The following is a 21,228-nucleotide window of genomic DNA, read 5'->3' on the forward strand; positions in this document are numbered from 1 at the left end:
ATTTTGGCTATAAAAGGGTCCCCTAGACCCCTACCCCAAGCTTTTTAAGAGAATCATATATGGCGTGCCAGGAGACTCTATGGAATGCTTTCTCAGCATCCAACGAGAGTATCTAATTACAAATTTTTAACTGCATCTAGCCCAGGAAATACTTTGTGCCTAGTAGCAGTGTCTGCTAGTCAGCGGATTATCCCGGCTGTTAAGCAAGCTGCACCACCTGTAATTTAGACACTTAATTTTTTCAAAGGAAATGCTTCGGGACCATGGGATACTTAGTGAAGAGCATCAGGAGGCACCCCAAGGCATAGGGGCTGGGACTGGCAGTAGGATGCCTTGCGGTGGACAGCCGAGCTCGATCCTTATAAAAGCTTTTTAACTGCAGCAGCTTTAGTGGACGCTACTGGAGCTGGAATTACCGCGGCTGCTGGCATGAGACTTGCCCTCCAATAGATCCTTGTAAATGGATTTAAAGTGTATTCATTCAAATTAGAGAGACAATTTAAATTAAAAAGCTTAGAGCTGCCTCCACCACAGGGGGGCTCGCTCGACCCACCAGCGGACAGGCACCAGTATTGGGAGAGGGGGGCTGGCCGTCAGGGTTCACCGCGGCTCTGGCACAAACCCGGCGACACGGAGGTGGCACGGGCAGGAGCGGACTGGCCGTGTCGGCTTCTCACTTTTTGGATTTTAGAAGGGCATGACATGCCTATATCTGTGTCTCCCCCTCCTTTTACTCCTCCACCTCTTTTATTTTCGCATGACTATATGTACTTGTCACTTTTCCATGTGTTAGTTATGTCTTCTGAGCAGTTTGTCAGCTTTTAGACACCTTTGAAGGTGTTTTCTATGTGTTTCTATGTGTTTTTGTTTGCCTGCCATTGGTTTTAACGGTGTTCGAAGGTGTTCGACGAACAGTTCGACGAACAGTTCGGCGAACACACGGGTGTTCGACGAACCGAACCGAACTCGAACACTACGGGGGTGGCTCAACACTAATCACAAAATGCACCATCTAGTATTTTATATGAACTCCATGATGTTTAAGGACAGCAACAAATCTTCTAAGCATGGAATCAACAAATTGGCAACATATTGAAGATTCTACCATTACTCTGTGTCCTTTGTAGACCTGCACTTTTCCAACATAATAATGATCTAAAACACGCATGTATTGCATTTCTTTAGAAGAACAAGGTGAAAGTGATTCAGGGAAAGTATGTCTCCTGATATGAACCCAGTCTAACACCTATGGGGAATTCTGAAGAGACAAGTTGAGCATCACTCTCCATCCAGCATCCAGGCTCTAAAAGAGATCTTTCTTGATAAATGGAAAAAGATAGAGGGTCCAATATGTCGCTAGCTTGTTCACTCCCTGTTTATTCATTATAATATACAGTTGTGCTCAAAAGTTTACATACCCCGGACGAATTTTTGCTTTCTTGGCCTTGTTTCAGAGAATATGAATGATAACAAAAAACTTTTTCTCCACTCACTGCTATTGGTTGGGTGAAGCCATTTATTGTCAAACTACTGTGTTTTCTCTTTTTAAATCTTAATGACAACCAAAAACAGGGTTCTGCCAGCGCTGCGGTTGCGGTGCAGAACTACAGCTCTGACAGGGTACATCATCGGAACGTGATCAGATCAGGTCCCAATGATATTAACCCTTTGCTATCTTCTAGATGCCGCGATCCATAGCGACATTTAGGAGATAGTGAGAGAGAGGGTCGTCCACTCACCTTTCCGACGGCCCCGTGATAGGACCTGGTGTTGTCAAGGCAGCCGGAGGTCACATGATGACTTCTAGGTCTGCCATGCAATTCAATACATGTCTATAGCATTGCATGAGACCAGTGATCAGAAAAATAAAAACTGAAGTTCCATACAGGGACTAAGTAAAAATGTAAAAAAAAAGTCTCAAAATGTTTTCAAACTGTTAAAAGAAAATACCACAAAATAAAAAAAACAAACAAACAAACAAAAAAATATATATACTAGCTACTGAACCCGTTCTATGCCCAGGTGGCGAGCATTTTTATTGGTCTATGGTCTCCCATGCTGGTATGTGCGGCCCCCTCCTGGTATTTGTGCTGCCCCCATCCTGTCCCCACCATCCTATCCTGGTATGCACGGCACCCCTCACCCCCAATCCTGCTATGCATGGTACCTCTCACCCCCAATCCTGGTATGCATGCACCCCTCACCCCCAAACTTGTTATGCATGGCACCCCTCACCCCCAATCCTGGTATGCATGGCACCTCTCACCCCCAATCCTGGTATGCATGGCACCCCTCACCCCCAATTCTGGTATGTGTGGTACCCCATCCCTCATCCCTATCCTGGTATGAATGGTATCCCTCATCCTGGTATGCATGGGCCCCTCGCCCACATCCTGGTATGCATGGCACTCCTCATCCCTATCCTGGTATGCATGGGCCCCTCATCCCCAATCCTGGTATACATGGTACCCCTCATCCCCAATCCTGGTAAACATGGTACCCCTCATTCCTATCCTGGTATGTATGGTACCCCTCATCCTGGTATGCATGGTCCCCTCACCCCCCAATCCTGGATTGCATGGTCCCCTCACCCCCCAATCCTGGTTTGCATGGTCCACTCACCCCCCAATAATGGTATGTGTGGTACTCCTCATCCTGGTATGCATGGTCCCCTCACCCCCCAATCCTGGTATGTGTGGTACCCCTCACCCCCAATCATGGTATGCATGGTCCCCTCACCCCCCCAATCCTGGTATGCATGGTCCCCTCACCCCGCAATCCTGGTATGTATGGTACCCCTCACCCCCCAATCCTGGTATGCATGGTCCCCTCACCCCCCAATCCTGGTATGCATGGTCCCCTCACCCTCCATTCCTGGTATGTGTGGTACCCCTCACCCCCCAATCCTGGTATGCATGGTCCCCTCACCCCCCCAATCCTGGAATACATGGTACCCCTCACCCCCAATCCTGGTATACATGGTACCCCTCATCCCTATCCTGGCATACATGGTACCCCTCATCCCTATCCTGGTATGTATGGTACCCTTCATCCTGGTATGCATGGTACCCCGCATTCCTATCCTGGTATCTATGGTACCCCTCATCCCTATTCTGGTATGCATGGCACCCCTCACATCCCTATTCTGGTATGCATGGCACCCCTCACCCCCCAATCCTGGAATGCATGGTCCCCTCACCCCCCAATCCTGGTATGCATGGCCCTCTCACCCCCCAATCCTTGTATGCATGGTTCCCTCACCCCCCAATCCTGGTATGCATGGTCCCCTCACCCCCCAATCCTATTATGCATGGTCTTCTCACCCCCCAATAATGGTATGCATGGTCCCCTCACCCCCCAATAATGGTTTGTGTGGTACCCCTCATCCTGGTATGCATGGTGCTCTCACCCCCCAATCCTGGTATGCATGGTCTTCTCACCCCCCAATAATGGTATGTGTGGTCCCCTCACCCCCCAATAATGGTATGTGTGGTACCCCTCATCCTGGTATGTGTGGTACCCCTCACCTCCCAATCCTGGTATGCATGGTCCCCTCACCCCGCAATCCTGGTATGCTTGGTACCCCTCATCCTGCCAATCCTGGTATGCATGGTCCCCTCACCCCCCAATCTTGGTATGTGTGGTACCCCTCACCCCCCGATCCTGGTATGCATGGTCCCCTCACCCCCCAATCCTGGTATGTGTGATACCCCTCACCCCCCAATCCTGGTATGCATGGTCCCCTCACTCCCTAATCCTGGTATGTGTGGTACCCCTCATCCTGGTATGCATGGTCCCCTCACCCCACAATCCTGGTATTCATGGGCCCCTCACCCCCCAATCCTGGTATGCATAGTCTCCTCACCCCACAATCCTGGTATGTGTGGCCCGCTTATCCCTTTCACACTGTACACACATACAAAAAAAGAAACACTTATACTCACCTTTCTTCTCTGTGCTCCAGCGCTGCTGCGTCCTGTTCTGCCGGAGGCCGGGGGAGGAGTGCGGCTGCCGGAAAACCGTGCTGTCCGGTGCTATTTTGCTGAAGACACACTGCAAATGTGTCTTCAGTAAAATGGCACCGGATAGCGCTATGCGCATGCGCCGATCCGGCGCCTCACTCCTTCCCCGGTCTCCGGTCTTCCTGGTCAGGTAAGTATGGCGCCGGAGTTCGCGGTATGCGTTCAGTGTCTACGCATACCGTGATCTCCAGCGCCATACACTCCTCTTACCTGTAACGGCTCCATGTGTGCTTTTGTCTGGAGCCAGACTGCGCGTCACACATGCACAGTCTATCGAGGCTTCAGACAGAGACACGCTTGCAGCATTATATTATAGATATATATATGTAAAACCAATAAATCCGTATATTTATGCAAAAACAAAAAAAGTACACATATTTAGTATCGCCGCATTCGGAACAACCCGATCTATAAAACTGTCACACTAATTAACCCCTAAAAAAAAAAAAAAACGGAGCAAAAAAGCTATGCTTTTTCATCATATCGTCACACAAAAAGTGGAATAAAATGCGATCAAAAAGCCAAATGGAAATAAAAATGGTAACGCAAAAAACATCATCTTATCCCACAAAAAAAACTGCCATGTAGCTCCATCAGCGGAAAAATAAAAAGGTTATAACTCTAAGAACAAAGAGATGCAAAAACAGTTATTTTTTCTATAAAATAGTTTTTATTGTGAAAAAAGCCACAAAAAAACAAACAAAGTAAGTGTGGTATTGCCGTAATCGTACTGACCAGAAGAATAAAACTGCCTTATCACTTTTACCACAATGGTATTAAAAAAAACCTCAAGAAATAAATCCTAAATTGCTGTTTTTTTTCATTCTATCTCCCAAAAAATGGAATAGAAAGCGATCAAAAAAAGTCACATACCCAAACATGGTACCCATAAAAACGTCAACTCGTCCTACAAAAAACAAGCCCTTACATGACTCTGTCGGCTGAAATATGGAAAAATTATAGCTCTCAAAATATGGCGATGCAAAAACTAGATTTTGCAAAACAAAACGTCTTTTAGTGTGTGACAGCTGGCAAACATAAAAACTCGCTATGTATCTTGTATTGCTGTAATCGCACCGACCCGAAGAATAAAACCGTTTAATCACTTATACTGCATGAGGAACGGCGTAAAAAATAAATAAAACCAATTCTTCACCTGCTGCTGATTTGTTCATTCTACTTCCCAAAACAACGCAGTAAGGCGCGGTTCACATTTATTCTGCGCTGAGCGCTTACACCAGGGTTTCCGTGGAAATCTCTGAAATACGTGATTCAGACAGAACCTCTTTGGAAGATTCCCTGTAATGAGGCAGATGGACGCCATATTGGCCTATGATCCCACGGTGTCAGTTTTTTTAAGGCGTGCATAAAAGTACAGTTGGCCACAGTTTTGTGCACCTTTGAAAAAAAGGACACCACTAAACAGAGGCCAGACTGAGTCCAGAGTAACTCTGCTGCCACACTATAGTGAATGGATTCCTCGGGGGTGTCATCTGAATTACATCACTTGGAGATTTAGATGGAAACCCCGATGTAAGTGCTCAGCGTAGAACGCAGGATAAACGTTATGTAAAATGTTCCCAATAAAAGATTCAACTCAATCCACAAAAAAAAGCAAGTCCTCATTCAGGTCTGTCATCTGTTAATGAAAATATAAGGGACTTCCAAGTTACTGGTAGCACAAAGGCTCTGGAAAAGCAAAATGGCCCTTGCCCCCCAAAAGAAATTCAGAAAATTCTGTGCTCCCAGATCCAAATGCTCCCCTCCCTTCTGAGCCCCACAATGTGCCTAAACTACATTTAAGGTACACGTGTTTGGCATTCCTGTAGCGATGAGAGCCTGCCTAATTTACCGACGCATGTCTCCAGAAGCATGAGCTGGGCACAACGTACTGGTCACTACAACGTACTGGTCACTACAATGTACTGGTCTCTACAATGTACTGGTAATTTCAACGGCAGTTTGAAATTTTCACTCAGCAACATCCACTGCTGCTTGTTTCTGCAAAACACTCACAAAGTCAAAATTGTCACTACACCTGTAGGTAAATTCCCAAAGTGGAATAATTTCCAAAATGGGGTCACTTGAATGGCGGATTCTGCTCTTCTAGCACTTAGGGGCTCTGGAGTCCGCAAACTATTCTACAATAATTTGTTCTCCAAGAGTGAAATAGCGCTGTGTCCCTCGAGGGTCTTGCCGTATGGCTAAGCGGTACTGTACAGTCACATATGGGGTATTGCCACGTTTAGAAGAAATTGTGTGACACATTTCGGTACCATTTTTACCTATTTCACTGTAAAGGTAAATCTGAGGCTTAAACAATTTTTTTGTGGTAAAAAATATAGTTATTTTTTCTCCACTGCCCAATGGTTATAAATTTCTGTGAGTCACATGTGGTGTCAATATGATCACTGCACTCCTAGATGAATTCATTGAGAAGTGTAGATTGTAAAATGGGGTTACTTATGGGGGTTTCTGCTGTTCTGGGACCTCAGGGGCTCTCACAGTGGATCATGTCACCTGCAAACCACAACAGTAAAATCTGCTCTGTAACATGGCGCTCCTTCCCTTATGAGCTTTGCATTGTGCATGAAAAGTAGTTTTCGACCTCTTTTGTGGTATTGATGTAGTTAGAGAAGTTGTGTAACATTTTCTCTTATTACCCCTTTTGAAAACTGCAAATTTGGGGTCAAAGCAACATTTTAGTGAAAAAAATAGTAGTATTTCATTTACTCAGCCCAATGTTATACAAGTTTGTGTATCATCTGAGGGTTAAAAAATACTCACTACTCCCATAGATGAATTCCTTGAGAGCAGTAGTTTACAAAATGGGGTCACTTGTGGGGGTTTCTGCTGTTTTGGCCTGTCAGCGACTCTTCAAATGTGACAAGGTGTCTGCAACCTATCCCAGCCAACATAGCGCTTCTTTCTCTTCCGAACCCTGCCGTACACCAAAGCAGTAGTTTTCCACCACATATGGAAAAATCTGCAGCATGTCCATTATTTGTGCGTTTCCGCATGCGGATTTGAGGTCACAATGCATTTGAAAAACGCAAGTCAAATCCGTATGTAAAAACGCTGCAAAAACGCTGCAAAAATGTGTGTAAAATCCGCAAGCGTTTTTACTGCCAAGAACATGCAGAAATGCTGCGGAAATTTTCTGCTTCAATTCTGCATCGTGGGCACATAGCCATAATTTACAATAAGTCTGTTCAAAAACACACTGGCAACGATAGCAGTATAAATAATAAGCTACAGCAATAAATAAATACTATAGAGAGACAAAGTAGGTAAACAGTGGATTTTAAAGACCATTTCTTTCCTCCTTACAGTTTATGTATATATTTAATAATAATCATTAAAAGTTCATTTTAAATATAAATAGGTTCCTCTTAGAGAAGGGCTCATACCAGCGCTGTCAACCGCCAGAAATTAAAGGACAATCCGTAAAAATAGGGCACATTTATGCCCTGTCCGTTCAAAAAAATCATAGATGTCTTACATTTTTTTATGCTGAAGAAGCTTATACAGATTATTTTACCTGTAATTATCATTATTAGTGATGATGAGCGAACGTGCTCGCCACTGCTCGGTACTCGCCTGAGCATCTCACTGCTCGAGATGCTTGGCGCTCGACGAGTATTTCTGGGTTACTCGGGGGGGAGCTCCAGTCTCCTCCATGCATGTTTGGCGCTCTTTAGAGAGCCAATGAACATGCAGGGATCGCCTGCCACGCACTCTTATGCCGTAGCTATGTTGGTTGTGGGCATTACAGTGATTGACAGGCCGCACAGCATCATCAGGTGTATATAAGACCGGGGGCCGCCATGCTCATCACAGTCTACCCGGAATCAGGCAGAGTAGGGAGAGGTGCTGCTGCGTCAGGGAGAGATTTGCTTGTTTAGAGTTAGTATAGGTATTCCACAACATATATCTATAATATCCATCTGAACAAACAGTCTTTCTGAGGACTAATTCAGCTGCATATAATCCATGCTAGGCAGGCAGGCAGTGTATGTGGCAGACTGCAGTGCATATAGTGCAAGAGGGTCCATTGAACGTTCCTGCTGCTGCTGTTCTTATAGATATTTCTAGACATAGCCCCAGATATCAGGGGCCAGGGAAAAAAATTTGTTGAATCTTAATCCTGGTTATTTGCTTAAAAAGCAATCCAGAGTACACCATTTTTCTGCTCCATTTGCTTGTTGGCACTGAAGAATACAGCCAGATCCTTTCCCTATTACAGCGATAAAAATCCAGAAATTAGTAGTGAATGTGGAAAATATTGGCCTCCATTTAAATTTTGTTGCAGTGTGTCAGTGAACTTATTGACACGAGGTCGCTATGAAAAATAGTAACCTACAGGCAAGCTATTTAAAACTGTGGTTTTCAGTCACACGTATCACATATCACTGCGGTTCAAATCCAGCCATTTGTAGAGAACGTGGAAAATATTGTCCTCCATTCAAAATGGGCAAGGCGCGTGGCAAGGGACGGGGAAGTGAACGTGATGGTGATGGTGCATGCAGAGGACGAGGCCGAAGCCGTGGGCAAGCTGAAATTGTGCCACAACAAACACCCACATCTTGTCGCTCGACCTTCCTGTCCCAATTAATAGGGGACCGCAGAACACCACTATTGAACACAGAGCAGTGTGAAAAGGTTATTGGTTGAATAGCACATAATGCTTCCAGTCACTTAGCCACCACCACCACCTTCCGTCTTCCACACGGTTAAGTCTCAGTAGCCGTGAGTCTGGACTGCATATTCCTCACCCTGATCCTCCTTCCTCCCACCATGCCGAGTGCCCGGAGTCAACTGATCCCACACTTGGACACTCCAAAGAGCTGTTCACTTTTCCATTTATAGATTCGGGCCTTGAAGCTGGGCAAGAAGAGATCGCATGTAGCTATGCCCAAATATTTGAGCAGCCACGGTAGCACGAAGGCAACGGTGGGAAAGTATCACAAGAGGTGAATGATGATGAGACACAATTGCCAGAAAGTTAGGAGGAGGACCAGGATGCGGAAGTGGAAGATGAGGTGGTGGATGATAAAGTCACTGACCTAACCTGGCAAGGTGACATGCAGAGCGATGACAGCAGTACACAGGGGGAGGGAGGCGTAGCACCACAACAGGCAGGAAGAAGCTGTGTGGTGGCTGTCAGAAAGAAGGCAGGCAACCGTTCCCCGTAACACAATCACGAAGGAAGTTGCCAGTACAATTGTTAGGTCTTCCCGAGTCTGGTTGTTTTTTAAAGACTCTGCCGATAACCCCAAAAAGGCCATTTGCACCACCTGCCAGGTGGCTAGCACCAGCAGGGGTAGCAAAACTAGCAGCCTGACCACCACCAGCAGCATCAGGCACATGGCAGCAAAGAACAAGATTAAGTGGGCAAAACCTCAGGGTCCAGCAACAGTATCTGCGGGTGACACCACTGCTTGTTCCGCTGTTGTGCGTGCACACCAATCCCCTGTACATGGCGTATGCCAAGATGTATCCGGCCCTGCACCTGTCGTTGAACACTCTCAACTAGCACCATCAGCAAGTACGTCCACATCCTTGTCCCAGCACAGTCCTTTGAACGCAAGCACAAATACGCAGCTAATGCTCCACAGGCCACACTACTAAATTCACACATGTCGCGAATGCTTGCACTTGAAATGGTGCCTTTTAGGCTCGTGGAGATGGAAGCTTTCCACAACCTGATGACGGCGGCCGACCCTCGGTACTCGGTCCCCAGCCGCCACTATTACTCCCGGTGTGCCGTCCCCGCATTACGCAAGCAAGAGTCCCACAATATTACCCGTGCCCTCAAAAATGCAGTTACTGGGAAAGTCCACCTAACCACGGACACGTGGATGAGTGCTTGTGGGCAGGGACGGTACACTGAGTTAACATAGTGGAAGCCGGGACCCAGTCGGACCTTGGGACGGAACACGTCCTCCTGACCCTGAGGATTGCGGGCCCTAGGGCAATCAGGGTTGCCCCCACATTCTACAGCTCCTGCAACTCATCCTCCTCCTCTTCAGCCTCCATCTCCGAAATGACCACATCAGTCACAAGCTGGAAGCACTGCAGCACTGCCTCGGCCAAGCGGCAACAGGCTGTGCTGAAGCTAATATGCTTAGGAGACAAACCACACAATGCTGAAGAGTTGTGGACCGCTCTGAAAGAGCAGGCAGATCTGTGGCTGATACCGCTGAACCTACAGCCAGGCATGGTCGTGTGTGACAATGGCTGGAACCTGTTGGTGGCTTTGAGACGAGGTTAGCTCACACACGTACCATGCCTGGGCCATGTGCTTAACCTCGTGGTTCAGCAGTTTCTCAAAACCTATTTGGATCTGCCGGATCTGCTTGTCAAAGTACGCTGCCTGTGTGCCCATTTTAGAAAGTCAACTACAGCTTACGCCGCCCTTGCCGTGCTTCAGCAGCATTTGCAGCTTCCAGCTCACAGACTGGTGTGTGATGTCCCCATACGTTGGAACTCTACATTGCAGTTGTTAGGAAGGATTTGTGAGCAGAAGAGGGCAGTTGTTGACTACCAGCATCAAAAAGGCCATCGGTATTCAGGTCAGACTCCACACATAAGACCTCAGGAGTGGACATGGATGCCAGACATCTGTACCATCATCCAAAACTTTGAGGACTCCACCAAGATGGTGAGTGGCGATGACGCCATAATTAGCATCACCATCCCGCTTCTCTGTCTTCTGAAACGCTCTCTGCTCTCAGTTAAAGAGAATGCATTGCAGGCGGAGCACGATAAGATGTAGCAAGGAACCATACAGGGTGATCAAACACAGCCAAGCCTCATCTCATCCCAACGTGGATTGGGTGACTATGAGGAAAAGGAGGAGGAGGAGGAAAAACAGAAGCTAGTTTCGTGCGCTATAGACGGTACTACCTGCATATCTGTCATACCGTCTGTTCAGCGTGGATGGCCGGAGGACAGGGAGGAGGAAGAAGAGGATGAGGAGGAGAGCATGGTCAGTCGTCCTCTTAGTGAGGACACGGAAGTCTTGCCTCTTTGTAGTCTGGCACACATGGCTGAGTTTATGTTACGCTGCCTTTCCTGTGACCTTCATGTTGTCCAAATTTTGGGTGACAGTCATTACTGGTTGGTGACGCTTCTATACCTACGCTACAGGGAGAACTTTATGATCCTTATTCCATTGCAGGACAGGCCTAATAAAATTATGCAGTACGAGAAGGCCCTTTTTGTGGAATTATTTAAAAATTCCCATCTGAAAACGCTGGCAGCAGAGGTCACAGTTCGTTGGACAATCAAGGCGTACAGGCGAGAGAGCCACAAATGCAATCCATCAGAGGCAGGGTAACACTGTCAAAGTTCTGGGACAGTTTTCTCAGACCCTCCCATCGCACAGGCCCTGAGGTGCGGGGTACTCTGAGAAAGAGTGCAAAGTTTCGGACCTTGCCGACTGTACCAACATTCTCTGTGATTCCTTTGTGCCTTATAATTATTGGGAATTCAAGCTGGACATGTGGCATGAACTGGCTCTCTACGCCTTGGAGGTCCTGGCCTGCCCTACCGCTAGCGTTTTGTCAGAGCGGATTTTTAGTGACGCCGGTGGATTTATAACCGATAGGCACATCCGCCTGTCAACTGAAAATGCTGACAGGCTGACTCTTATAAAAATGAACAAGGGCTGGATTGGGCCAGACTTCTCAACACCACCGAATGATAGCAGCGTAACATAAACTCAAATGCAGTGTCTTTTTTTGGGGAGGTCTAACTCTATTCCCGTGCACCTCTGTCTTCACACCCAGACATGGGTATATGCTTCCTGATTTTGCCTGTTTGCTCTTGTCCAACTCCTTCTCCGCTTACTCACCCTCCACCACCATATCACCACCATATATACCACATCAACATATCTACGTCTCTTGCAAGGGGCATTGTAGTTCATCCAACTTTTTGGCAGCCATTGCTTCACTGCATAGGCAAACAGTATGGGAGACCCGCACCTTTCTAATGGGAATATGTCATTACTGTGGCCCAGCACTTTGTGTCTTTAATTTGTTAGTGGGGTTTTTCCTAAATTTTGGCAGCAGTTGGACTCACTGCATACCCTATAACTGTATAGCAGGCCTTCTCCTTTCTAATGGGAACATGTCATTACTGTGGCCCAACTCTATGTGTCTTTAAATTGTTAGTGGGGTTTTTCCTAAATTTTGGCAGCCCTTGCAGTCACAGCATTGGCATTACCACTATAGGAGACCCGCTCCTTTATAATGGGAACATAGGAGACCCTCCTCTGTCTCTTCATAGGGGTATTCAGTTGCATCTAAATTTTTGGCAGCACTTGCAGTCACTGCATATGCAATAACAGTATAGGAGACCCACTCATTAATAATGGGAACAATAAAGCATAGCCGGCTGATGGCTCTCTAACAATAGCTAGTGCCAACTGCTGGCCCTTTAAGAATAGTAAGGGCTACCTGATGGCCCTATAAAAACAGGCTTTGTGACTTTCAGAGTCCCTCCATCATAAATGAAACAGGATGTGTCTGATGATGTGTCACACACCACATTGCAAGATAATGTTGTAAAATGTTAAAATGCCATTTCCCGGTGAATGCATTTGTCTTAAAAAATAACATAAAAAACCCACAAACAATAGGATCTTTCTTTAGTGTAAAAACAGCGTCGCCAATGTAACCTCAATGTAATCACATTGTTCAGCTCCTGCACCTCCTCCATCTCCGAAATGACCACATCAGTAATAAGCTGACAGCACTGCAGCACTGCCTCGGCCAAGCGGAAACAGGATGTGTCTGATGATGTGTCACACACCACATGGCCAGAGAGGTTGTAAAATGGTAAAATAACATTTCCCGGTGAATGCATTTGTGTTAAAAAATAACGTAAAAAAAAATACAATAAAAAAAACAAAAACACAGTAGGATATTTGTTTAGTATAAAAACCAGACTCGCCAATGTAACCTCCATGTAATCACATTGCTCAGCTCCTGCACCTCCTCCTTAAGTTCGGACTCCATCTCCGAAATGACCACATTAGTCACAAGCTGGAAGCACTGCAGCACTGCCTTGGCCAAGGGGCAACAGGCTGTGCTGAAGATAACATTCTTAATGCTTAGGTGACAAACCGCCCACTGCTGCAGAGTTGTAACACAGCAGCCTGATCTGTGGCTCTCACCACTGAACATACAGCCAGGCATGGTCGTGTGTGACAATGGGCAGAACCTGGCAACGGAGAAATGACAGCAGGAGTAGATACGGTTTCCTTCTATGCCAGTCCTTTCACCGAGCTAAAGAATATGGCTGTGGTGAAATACAACTCCCACTGAGAAGCAGTTTCAAACTGAAAAACATTGGGCCCACCAGAGGATTTGATTCTGGGAGCTCACCTTTCTTCCCCGCTCAAGATCCCCATAACTGCTGCAAAGTTTGCGCTATCATGAACTCTCCTGATGGAGAAGTCAGGGCCCACTCGAGGATTCTCTGATGGGACCGTCCAACCCTGCGGAGAAGCAGTCCTGGCTAAGAAAAGTGTGTGGGAAGGTTCCCGGATACTCTATGGCTGCTTTTTTTTAATGTGGATTGGACGTGCTTAATTGCATGTTATTTCTGAAACCGCATTGCGGATCAGGCCATTGCCCAACTCTGTATTTATGAAATTAAAGGGCAAAGAAAGATGTTTGTGTGTCAATGCACCACCGACAAGTGCAAGCTGATGCTGGACGGGCTGCCATTGCTTATGCGCCAAGCTGCATAAGAGGACTTCCTGGGAGAAATGACAGCTGGAGTAGATACGGTTTCCCAAGTCAGTCATTTCACCAAGCTAAAAAATATGGCTGTGGTGAAATACACCCCACACAAAAAGCTGTGGACTGGCTCCGTACCGTCCCTGGCCACATTCACTTGTCCACTTGTTTGTGGTTCGGCGGTCCTTCCCAGTAAATGCACTGTGGAGGGCATGGGTAATGTTATAGGACCCGTGCTTGTGGAAGGCGGAGATGACTCCGAGACAAATAGTGGAGGCTGTGGATCAAGAATGGGCACCTGGCCACCACCGCCATAAGGTTGTTTGACAGCTTCCACCTCCAAGAGCCTAAAAGGCCACATTTAAAGTTCAAGCAGCTGTCTAAAATTTGGCAGCATAGAATTGCAGCCTGTGGGTGAGTGGCTGGCTGCATACTTGCGCTTTCATTCCAAGGAATGGGGTAGGGAAAACTGGGCTTATTACTCGGACAGAGCACTCGAGCATTTCCAATTTGCTCGACTTGAACAACGAACACCAAAGCATTTATTATACAGCGGACCTCTTCATATCAACATTATGGGCTGTAGACCTGTTTCGCTTATAATGATAGTAATTTATTATGGTTTTCCAATGTGTCCATAAAAAAATATTGTCTGTGATTTTTTAATAAGCTGTTCAGAAAAAATAAAACATTAAGTTGGCAACTCTGGCTCATACTCTATGGCTCTTGTAATGTTTTAGTATGTTTTAATTTAATTTCTTCCCTTCCCTGGTATCTTTTCAATCACTACCATTATTAAGCCAATTATAAATAATACAACATGCTTACAGACTATACTTTAAACTAATTATTTTGATTAATTTCATTTATTCTATTAACAAGAAAACAAAAGACCATCCAGATTCATTTTTTTATAAATGGTGCAGAAAAATCACTTCCATAGTCTCTAACACATAAAAAAAATATTTTAGGTCAGCCAACAAAAACGAAGAAACACTACTCACCATCCTTGAATACTTTTGCAGGCACTGACCATTTTTCACTTTGAGCCTGAGATTTATACTTGGTGGAGGACTGGGTAAAAAAAAACGTAATGTTGACTTTTCTCTCCATTCCATTTCATCACATTTTGTTTTTTTGCTTTTATCAGATTTTGAGTTTCGAATTGTAGCTTCCACATTTAGTAAAGCAATAAAGTAAATAATTTCTCACAGAATGATTGACTAATAGAAAAGTACAATATACATATTCATGCTTTGATGGGGGGAGGACAAAAAACTCGCCTTAATTTATAGGTGCATTGCGCATGTGCGGGATGTGCAGATCTAAAGTTCAGGGGCCCTGTGACGTGCAGTGGAGAGCAGGAGGAGAATATTTAAATTAAATAGGTAGGTGGGCATTTCTTGGCGTCCCCCAGTCGCCAAGCCTAGGAAGAAGGATTTTATAAAAAGATATATCAAAGCAAGCAGACCTCTAATATGGGACATACAGGTATGTATACATTTACATTTCTATCACCTGTATGCCTGTATTAGAGGTCTGAAAAGTCCCAGGGGGTGACAGATTCTCTTTAAGGCCCAGGCCACAGGGACATATAGATACGTCTCACATCAGCAAGGGGTTAAAAATTATTTGCATTGGCACACTTGTTTAAATATATATGAAGAAAATGATGAGATAACATTCTGATATTGGGAAGAACTCTAACAGGGATTGTTTTCATATTCAAACTTTAGTGGAAAGTTAATCTTTTCCTTAACTTTGCCAACACCATTTGTTCATGACTTCTTTGGTAACTGGTTAATAATTATCTTAATATTTGCTGTAGGAGTTTAAGGGGAAGTAAAACAAGTGTTTATCAATTTCTCTGTAAACTTGCTTCATTTGTCTGCTGTAGATAGTGTTCTTCTTTGTGATTGTGCTATATTCTTCATTTTTTCCTAGGCTATCTGTGGTTAGGACATGGTGACTTTTAGATATATGGATACTGTGTTTGATGTTTTTCCATTCTTGTCTGTTCTATAATATGTAGCATATGCTATCATTTCATGTTGTGTTATTATACAATTCAAAATGGGACCATGAGATACAGATATGACATATCACTAAACCTCATTTTTAAATTGTTAAAAAATGCAAACAACACCAAAACACAATGTATCCAAATGTCACACCAAGTGTGGGAAAAATTAGTGCAACACAGAGGGAAGAGGGAAAGGGAGCCCAGACTCTAGGCAAAGGGGGGAGTGGAAACCTCCTAGTTTGGTCTAGTGTCACCCTGTCTCAACTACCATCGCTATATTGCATGTCACGGGTCCGGGTGGTGGAACTTCTGTGTTTCGGTGCAAGGAGGGACCAGAGGGGCATGACTAAGTGCCTACTCGGCCTGACCAAGGTCGCATGGCGGCTCAATCGACTCCGTGAACCAGGGAGGGACCAGGCAGGTGGACCAGGTGCCACTCTGGGACTGACCTTGTGTGAGAGCAGGTAACTCCCACGGGTCAGATGGCAGGAACTGACCGGTACAGCGAATGAGCATGGTAGGAAGGCTGACGGGTGGTCCGGGTAGTTAAGCAGGCTGGTTCGGCAGATAGCCAGACGGGTGCTCCGGGTAGACAGGCTGGCGGGCACGGCGGGTTACAGGCAGGTGCTCTAAGTAGGATGGCTGGCAGGCACAATAGGTATCAGACAGGTGCTTCCAGGTAAGCAGGCTGGCGGGCACAACTATAGACAGACTGGCGGGCTGGGCTGCAGACAGACTGGCAGGCAGGACTGTAGACAGACTGGCGGGCAGGACTGACAGGCAGCGGGAACTGAGGGCTGATGCAAGTGTTAGCATACGGAACAACAACCTTGCACAGGCACCTACATTTTGGAGGAGGTGCCTTATATAGGGGCAGTCCTCCAGCCATTGGCCCGGGACTCTATAGGACGGCACGCGCGGCCCCTTTAAGAGGGAGGGAGCGCACGCGCCCTAAGCACAGAGCCCGGGAATCTGCGTGCGGTGCGCGCCACAGCAGCAGGGGAGTGGAAGGACACCGGATCTGGACCACGGCGGTGAGGGGAACGGCGTCTCTGCCCGGCAGGAGGCAGAGATGCTGATGCTACATTGCCTCTTCAGCAATCGCCGCATGCATGCTTCACCCTGTCTTTCCCTGTTGTATGGCTAAGGCTAGGGATGGGAGGAGATGAGCACTAGTCGATATCCACTAAACTCTATAAACAAGGGTAGACAAACAGGGGGAAATTGCTTAGCTTTAGACGACTCCAGACAAATGCGAACTCGGCCTCAAGCTCCAGAGAGGATGAAGTGCTGACCTTGCTAAGCCTTCACAAGTAGAAATGAATATAGCCGGCACCTCCCTCTCAGACACACCAGGTATTTATACACAAAGGCCAGAGAGCTAATTAGCCAGTGGGAGGTAGCTGCTGGGTCCTAAAGACAGCCTCTCTTCTAAGAAAATGTCTGTAATGCCAAACGCAAAGATCTCCTGCAATCAACTGCAGGGCGACTGTCTGTCACTTCTAACATACCCGTGACAGGATACCCCCTCTATGAGTGGCCTCCGGACACTCAGGACTGGGTTTCTCAGGAAAAGAGGTGTGGAATGAGTGAACCAATCTAGGAGCATTCACCTCTGATGCTGAAACCCACATCCTCTCCTCATGACCATAGCCTTTCCAGTGCCCCTATATATTGTAAAGAATGAAGTTGGAGACGAGAATCTACAAACCTCGAAATCTGGAACTCAGGATTACCATCAACCATTACTGGGGGCAGTGGTAGAGGTGAGAGCTCAAGAGGTTCCACATACTTTTTGACTAGAGACCTGTGGAACACATTGTGAACCTTAAAGGCCTGAGGAAGATCAAGACGAAACTCTGCTGGGTTAATGACTGAGGTTATTATACACTGTGTGCAGAATTATTAGGCAAGTTGTATTTTAGAGGATTATTTTTATTACTGATCAACAACTATGTTCTCAATCAACCCAAAAAAATCATAAATATCCAAGCTTAATATTTTTGGAAGTTGGAGTGGTTTTTTTTAGATTTGGCTATCTTAGATGGATATCTGTTTGTGCAGGTAACTATTACTGTGCAGAATTATTAGGCAACTTAATAAAAACCAAATATAATCCCATATCACTTGTTTATTCTCACCAGGTAAACCAATATCAGTGCACAAAATTTAGAAATAAACATTTCTGACATGCAAAAACAAAATCCAAAAAATTAGTGATCAATATAGCCACCTTTCTTTATGATGACACTCAACAGCTTTCCATCCATAGATTCTGTCAGTTGCTTAATCTGTTTTCGATCAACACTGCGTGCAGCAGCCACCACAGCCTCCCAGACTCTGTTAAGAGAGGTGTACTGTTTTCCTTCCCTGTAGATCTCACATTTTATGATGGACCACAGGTTCTCTATGGGGTTCAGATCAGGTGAACAAGGGGGCCATGCATTATTTTTTCTTCTTTTAGACCTTTACTGGCCAGCCACGCTGTGGAGTAGTTGGATGCATGTGATGGAGCATTGTCCTGCATGAAAATCATGTTTTTCTTGAACGATACCGACTTCTTCCTTTACCACTGCTTGAAGAAACTGGCAGTAGGTCTGGGAGTTGAGCTTCACTCCATCCTCAACCCGAAAAGGTCCCATAAGTTCATCTTTGATTATACCAGCCATTCCAGTACCCCACCTCCACCTTGCTGGCGTCTGAGTCGGAGTGGAGCTCTCTGCCCTTTACTGATCCAGCCTCTGGCCCATGCATCTGGCCCATCAAGAGTCACTCTCATTTCATCAGTCCATAAAACCTTTGAAAAATCAGTCTTAAGATATTTCTTGGCCCATTCTTGACATTTTATCTTATGTTTCTTGTTCAAAGGTGGTCGTTTTTCAGCCTTCCTTACCTTGGCCATGTCCCTGAGTATTGCACACCTTGTGCTTTTTGATACTCCAGTAACGTTGCAGCTCTAAAATATGGCAAAACTGGTAGCGAATGGCATCTTGGCAGCTTCACACTTGATTTTCCTCAATTCATGGGCAGTTATTTTGCGCCCTTTTTGGCCAACACGCTTCTTGCGACCCTGTTGGCTATTTGCCATGAAACGCTTGATTGTTCGGTGATCACGCTTCAAAAGTTTGGAAATTTCAAGACTGCTGCATCCCTCTGCAAGACATCTCACAATTTTGGACTTTTCAGAGCCCGTCAAATCTCTCTTCTGACCCATTTTGCCAAAGGAAAGGAAGTTGCCTAGTAATTAAGCACACCTTATATAGGGTGTTGATGTCATTAGTCAACACCCCTCCTCATTACAGAGATGCACATCACCAGATTTACTTAATTGGTAGTTGGCTCTCAAGCCTATGCAGCTTGGAGTATCATGTGATCAAAATACTCATTTGCCTAATAATTCTGCACACAGTGTATAGGGACCAATAAACCTAGGTCCCACCTTCCAAGAAGGAACTTTCAATCTTATATTCCTGGTAGACAACCACACAAAGTCATTCACATTCAGGTCCAGACCTGGCAATCGTTTTCTGTCAGCCATACGTTTATACCTGACCACCATGATCTTTAAATTACTCAGAACACCCTGACATACCGAGGAGAGTGACGAAGCAAACCGTTCCTGAAGCTCCTCCTCCACTAAAGGTACTAAATTGTGGGTGATAACCGTATGCACCGAAGAACGGTGACCTGCCAGTGGATTCTTGCAGATGACTATTAATGGCAAATTCTGCCAGCGGTAAGTAGGATGCCCAATCTTCCTGACTTTTGGAGATGAAACATCTGAGGTAGGTCTCCAAATTCTGATTGACACGCTTGGGCTGACCATTCGACTGATGGTGAAAGGCAGAGGAAAAGGACGGCTTCACCCACAGTCGAGAACAGAATGCCTTCCAGAACTTGAAAACAAACTGGGTCCCCCGATCTGACACCACATTGGAGGGAACCCTTTGAAGCTTCACAATCTCATTTATTAACACCTGAGCAAGTGTCTTGGCATTTGGATGTGCAGATAGTGCGACGAAGTGAACCATATTACTGAACCTATCTAGTACCACCAAAACCACCGTTTTGCCTGCAGAAACCGATAGGTCAGTAATAAAATCTAAGGACAAGTGTGTCCATTGCCTACTAGGGATAGGTAGCGGAAGAAGACTACCAAACGGACGGGTATGCAAAACCTTAGAACGCACGCAAATACTACAAGCAGCTACGTGTTCAATCACATCCCGATGCAACACCGGCCACCAAAAACGACGAGAGAGAGGTGATCCGCAGTTGCTTTACAACCCGGATGCCCCCCCCCCACAGAGTTATGATGTTCCTTAATTACTTTGCGGCACAGATCAGATGGTACAAATGACTTTCCAGAAGGCAGGAGGCAGGGGCATCCCTCTTTGTCTCCAACACCTCACCCTCCAGTTTAGGATAAAGTGCCGGAATGACCACCCCTTTCTGTAATATCGGGGAGGGGTTCTCATGGTCACCACCACCAGGGAAGCTCCGGGACAAAGCACAGCCTTGACATTTTTGACCCCTGGACGAAAAGTGACAACAAAACTGAACTTAGTAAAAAACAGGGACCATCTGGCTTGCCTAGAGTTGAGATGTTTAGCTGACTGAAGATAAGACAGGTTCTTATGGTCTGTAATAACAGTAATAGGATGGACAGTCCCCTCCAAGCAATGTCGTCATTCCTCGAACACCAATTTGATCGCCAAAAGTTGTCTATTACTCACGTCATAATTTGTCTCAGCCGAACACAATTTTTTAGAAAGGGGATGATCCATGAGACAACACAGCCCCAACCCCAACATCCGATGCATCAACCTCCACAATAAAGGGTTGAGAAACATCGGGTTGACTGAGTATAGGTGCAGTGGCAGAATGATTCTTTAAGGAAAAAAAATCCTGGAGGGAAGCATCCAACCGTTTGGAAAAGTCAGACCCCTTCTTAGTCATGTCAGTAAGGGGTTTCTCAATAACAGAGTAATTTTGAATGAATTTCCGGTAAAAATTTGTAAAGCCCAGAAAACGTTGTAGAACCTTCAGGTTCTCAGGATGTTCCCAGTCAAGAATTGCACGAATCTTCTCCAGATCCATCCGAAAACCCAAAGATGACAACAAGTACCCCAAAAACTGCACCTCCTGAACAGCGAAAACGCATTTTTCGAGTTTGGCATAAAGCTTGTTATCACTTAATATCTGAAGCACCTGCGAAAGGAAGGAGTGGAGACCTCTTCGTCTGGTCTAGTGTCACCCTGTCTAAACTACTGTCCCTATATTGCCTCTTCAGCAATCGCCACACACGTGCCTCACCCTGTCTTTCCCTGTTGTATGGCTAAGGCTAGGGATGGGAGGAGATGAGCACTAGTCGATCTCCATTAAACTCTATAGACAACAAGGGTATACAAACAGAGGAAAATGGCTTAGC

General features: G+C 45.8%; 1 protein-coding gene across 1 annotated transcript in view; it reads right to left on the minus strand.

The window, feature by feature from the left end:
* Positions 1-14,935, minus strand: part of LOC141271311 (beta-microseminoprotein-like) — a 75,616-nt gene extending 60,681 nt beyond the window's left edge. Inside the window, exon 1 of the mRNA XM_073681423.1 lies at positions 14,779-14,935. Within this exon, the coding sequence (XP_073537524.1) occupies positions 14,779-14,892 (114 nt within the window). The 5' untranslated portion in view covers positions 14,893-14,935. The remainder of the gene's footprint in view (positions 1-14,778) is intronic.
* Between the last annotated feature and the right edge of the window lie 6,293 nt (positions 14,936-21,228).

This window comes from Phyllobates terribilis, unplaced genomic scaffold (assembly GCF_046119375.1).
Source record: "Phyllobates terribilis strain yellow unplaced genomic scaffold, ASM4611937v1 Scaffold_5__5_contigs__length_657084704, whole genome shotgun sequence".
Classification (NCBI taxonomy): domain Eukaryota; kingdom Metazoa; phylum Chordata; class Amphibia; order Anura; family Dendrobatidae; genus Phyllobates; species Phyllobates terribilis.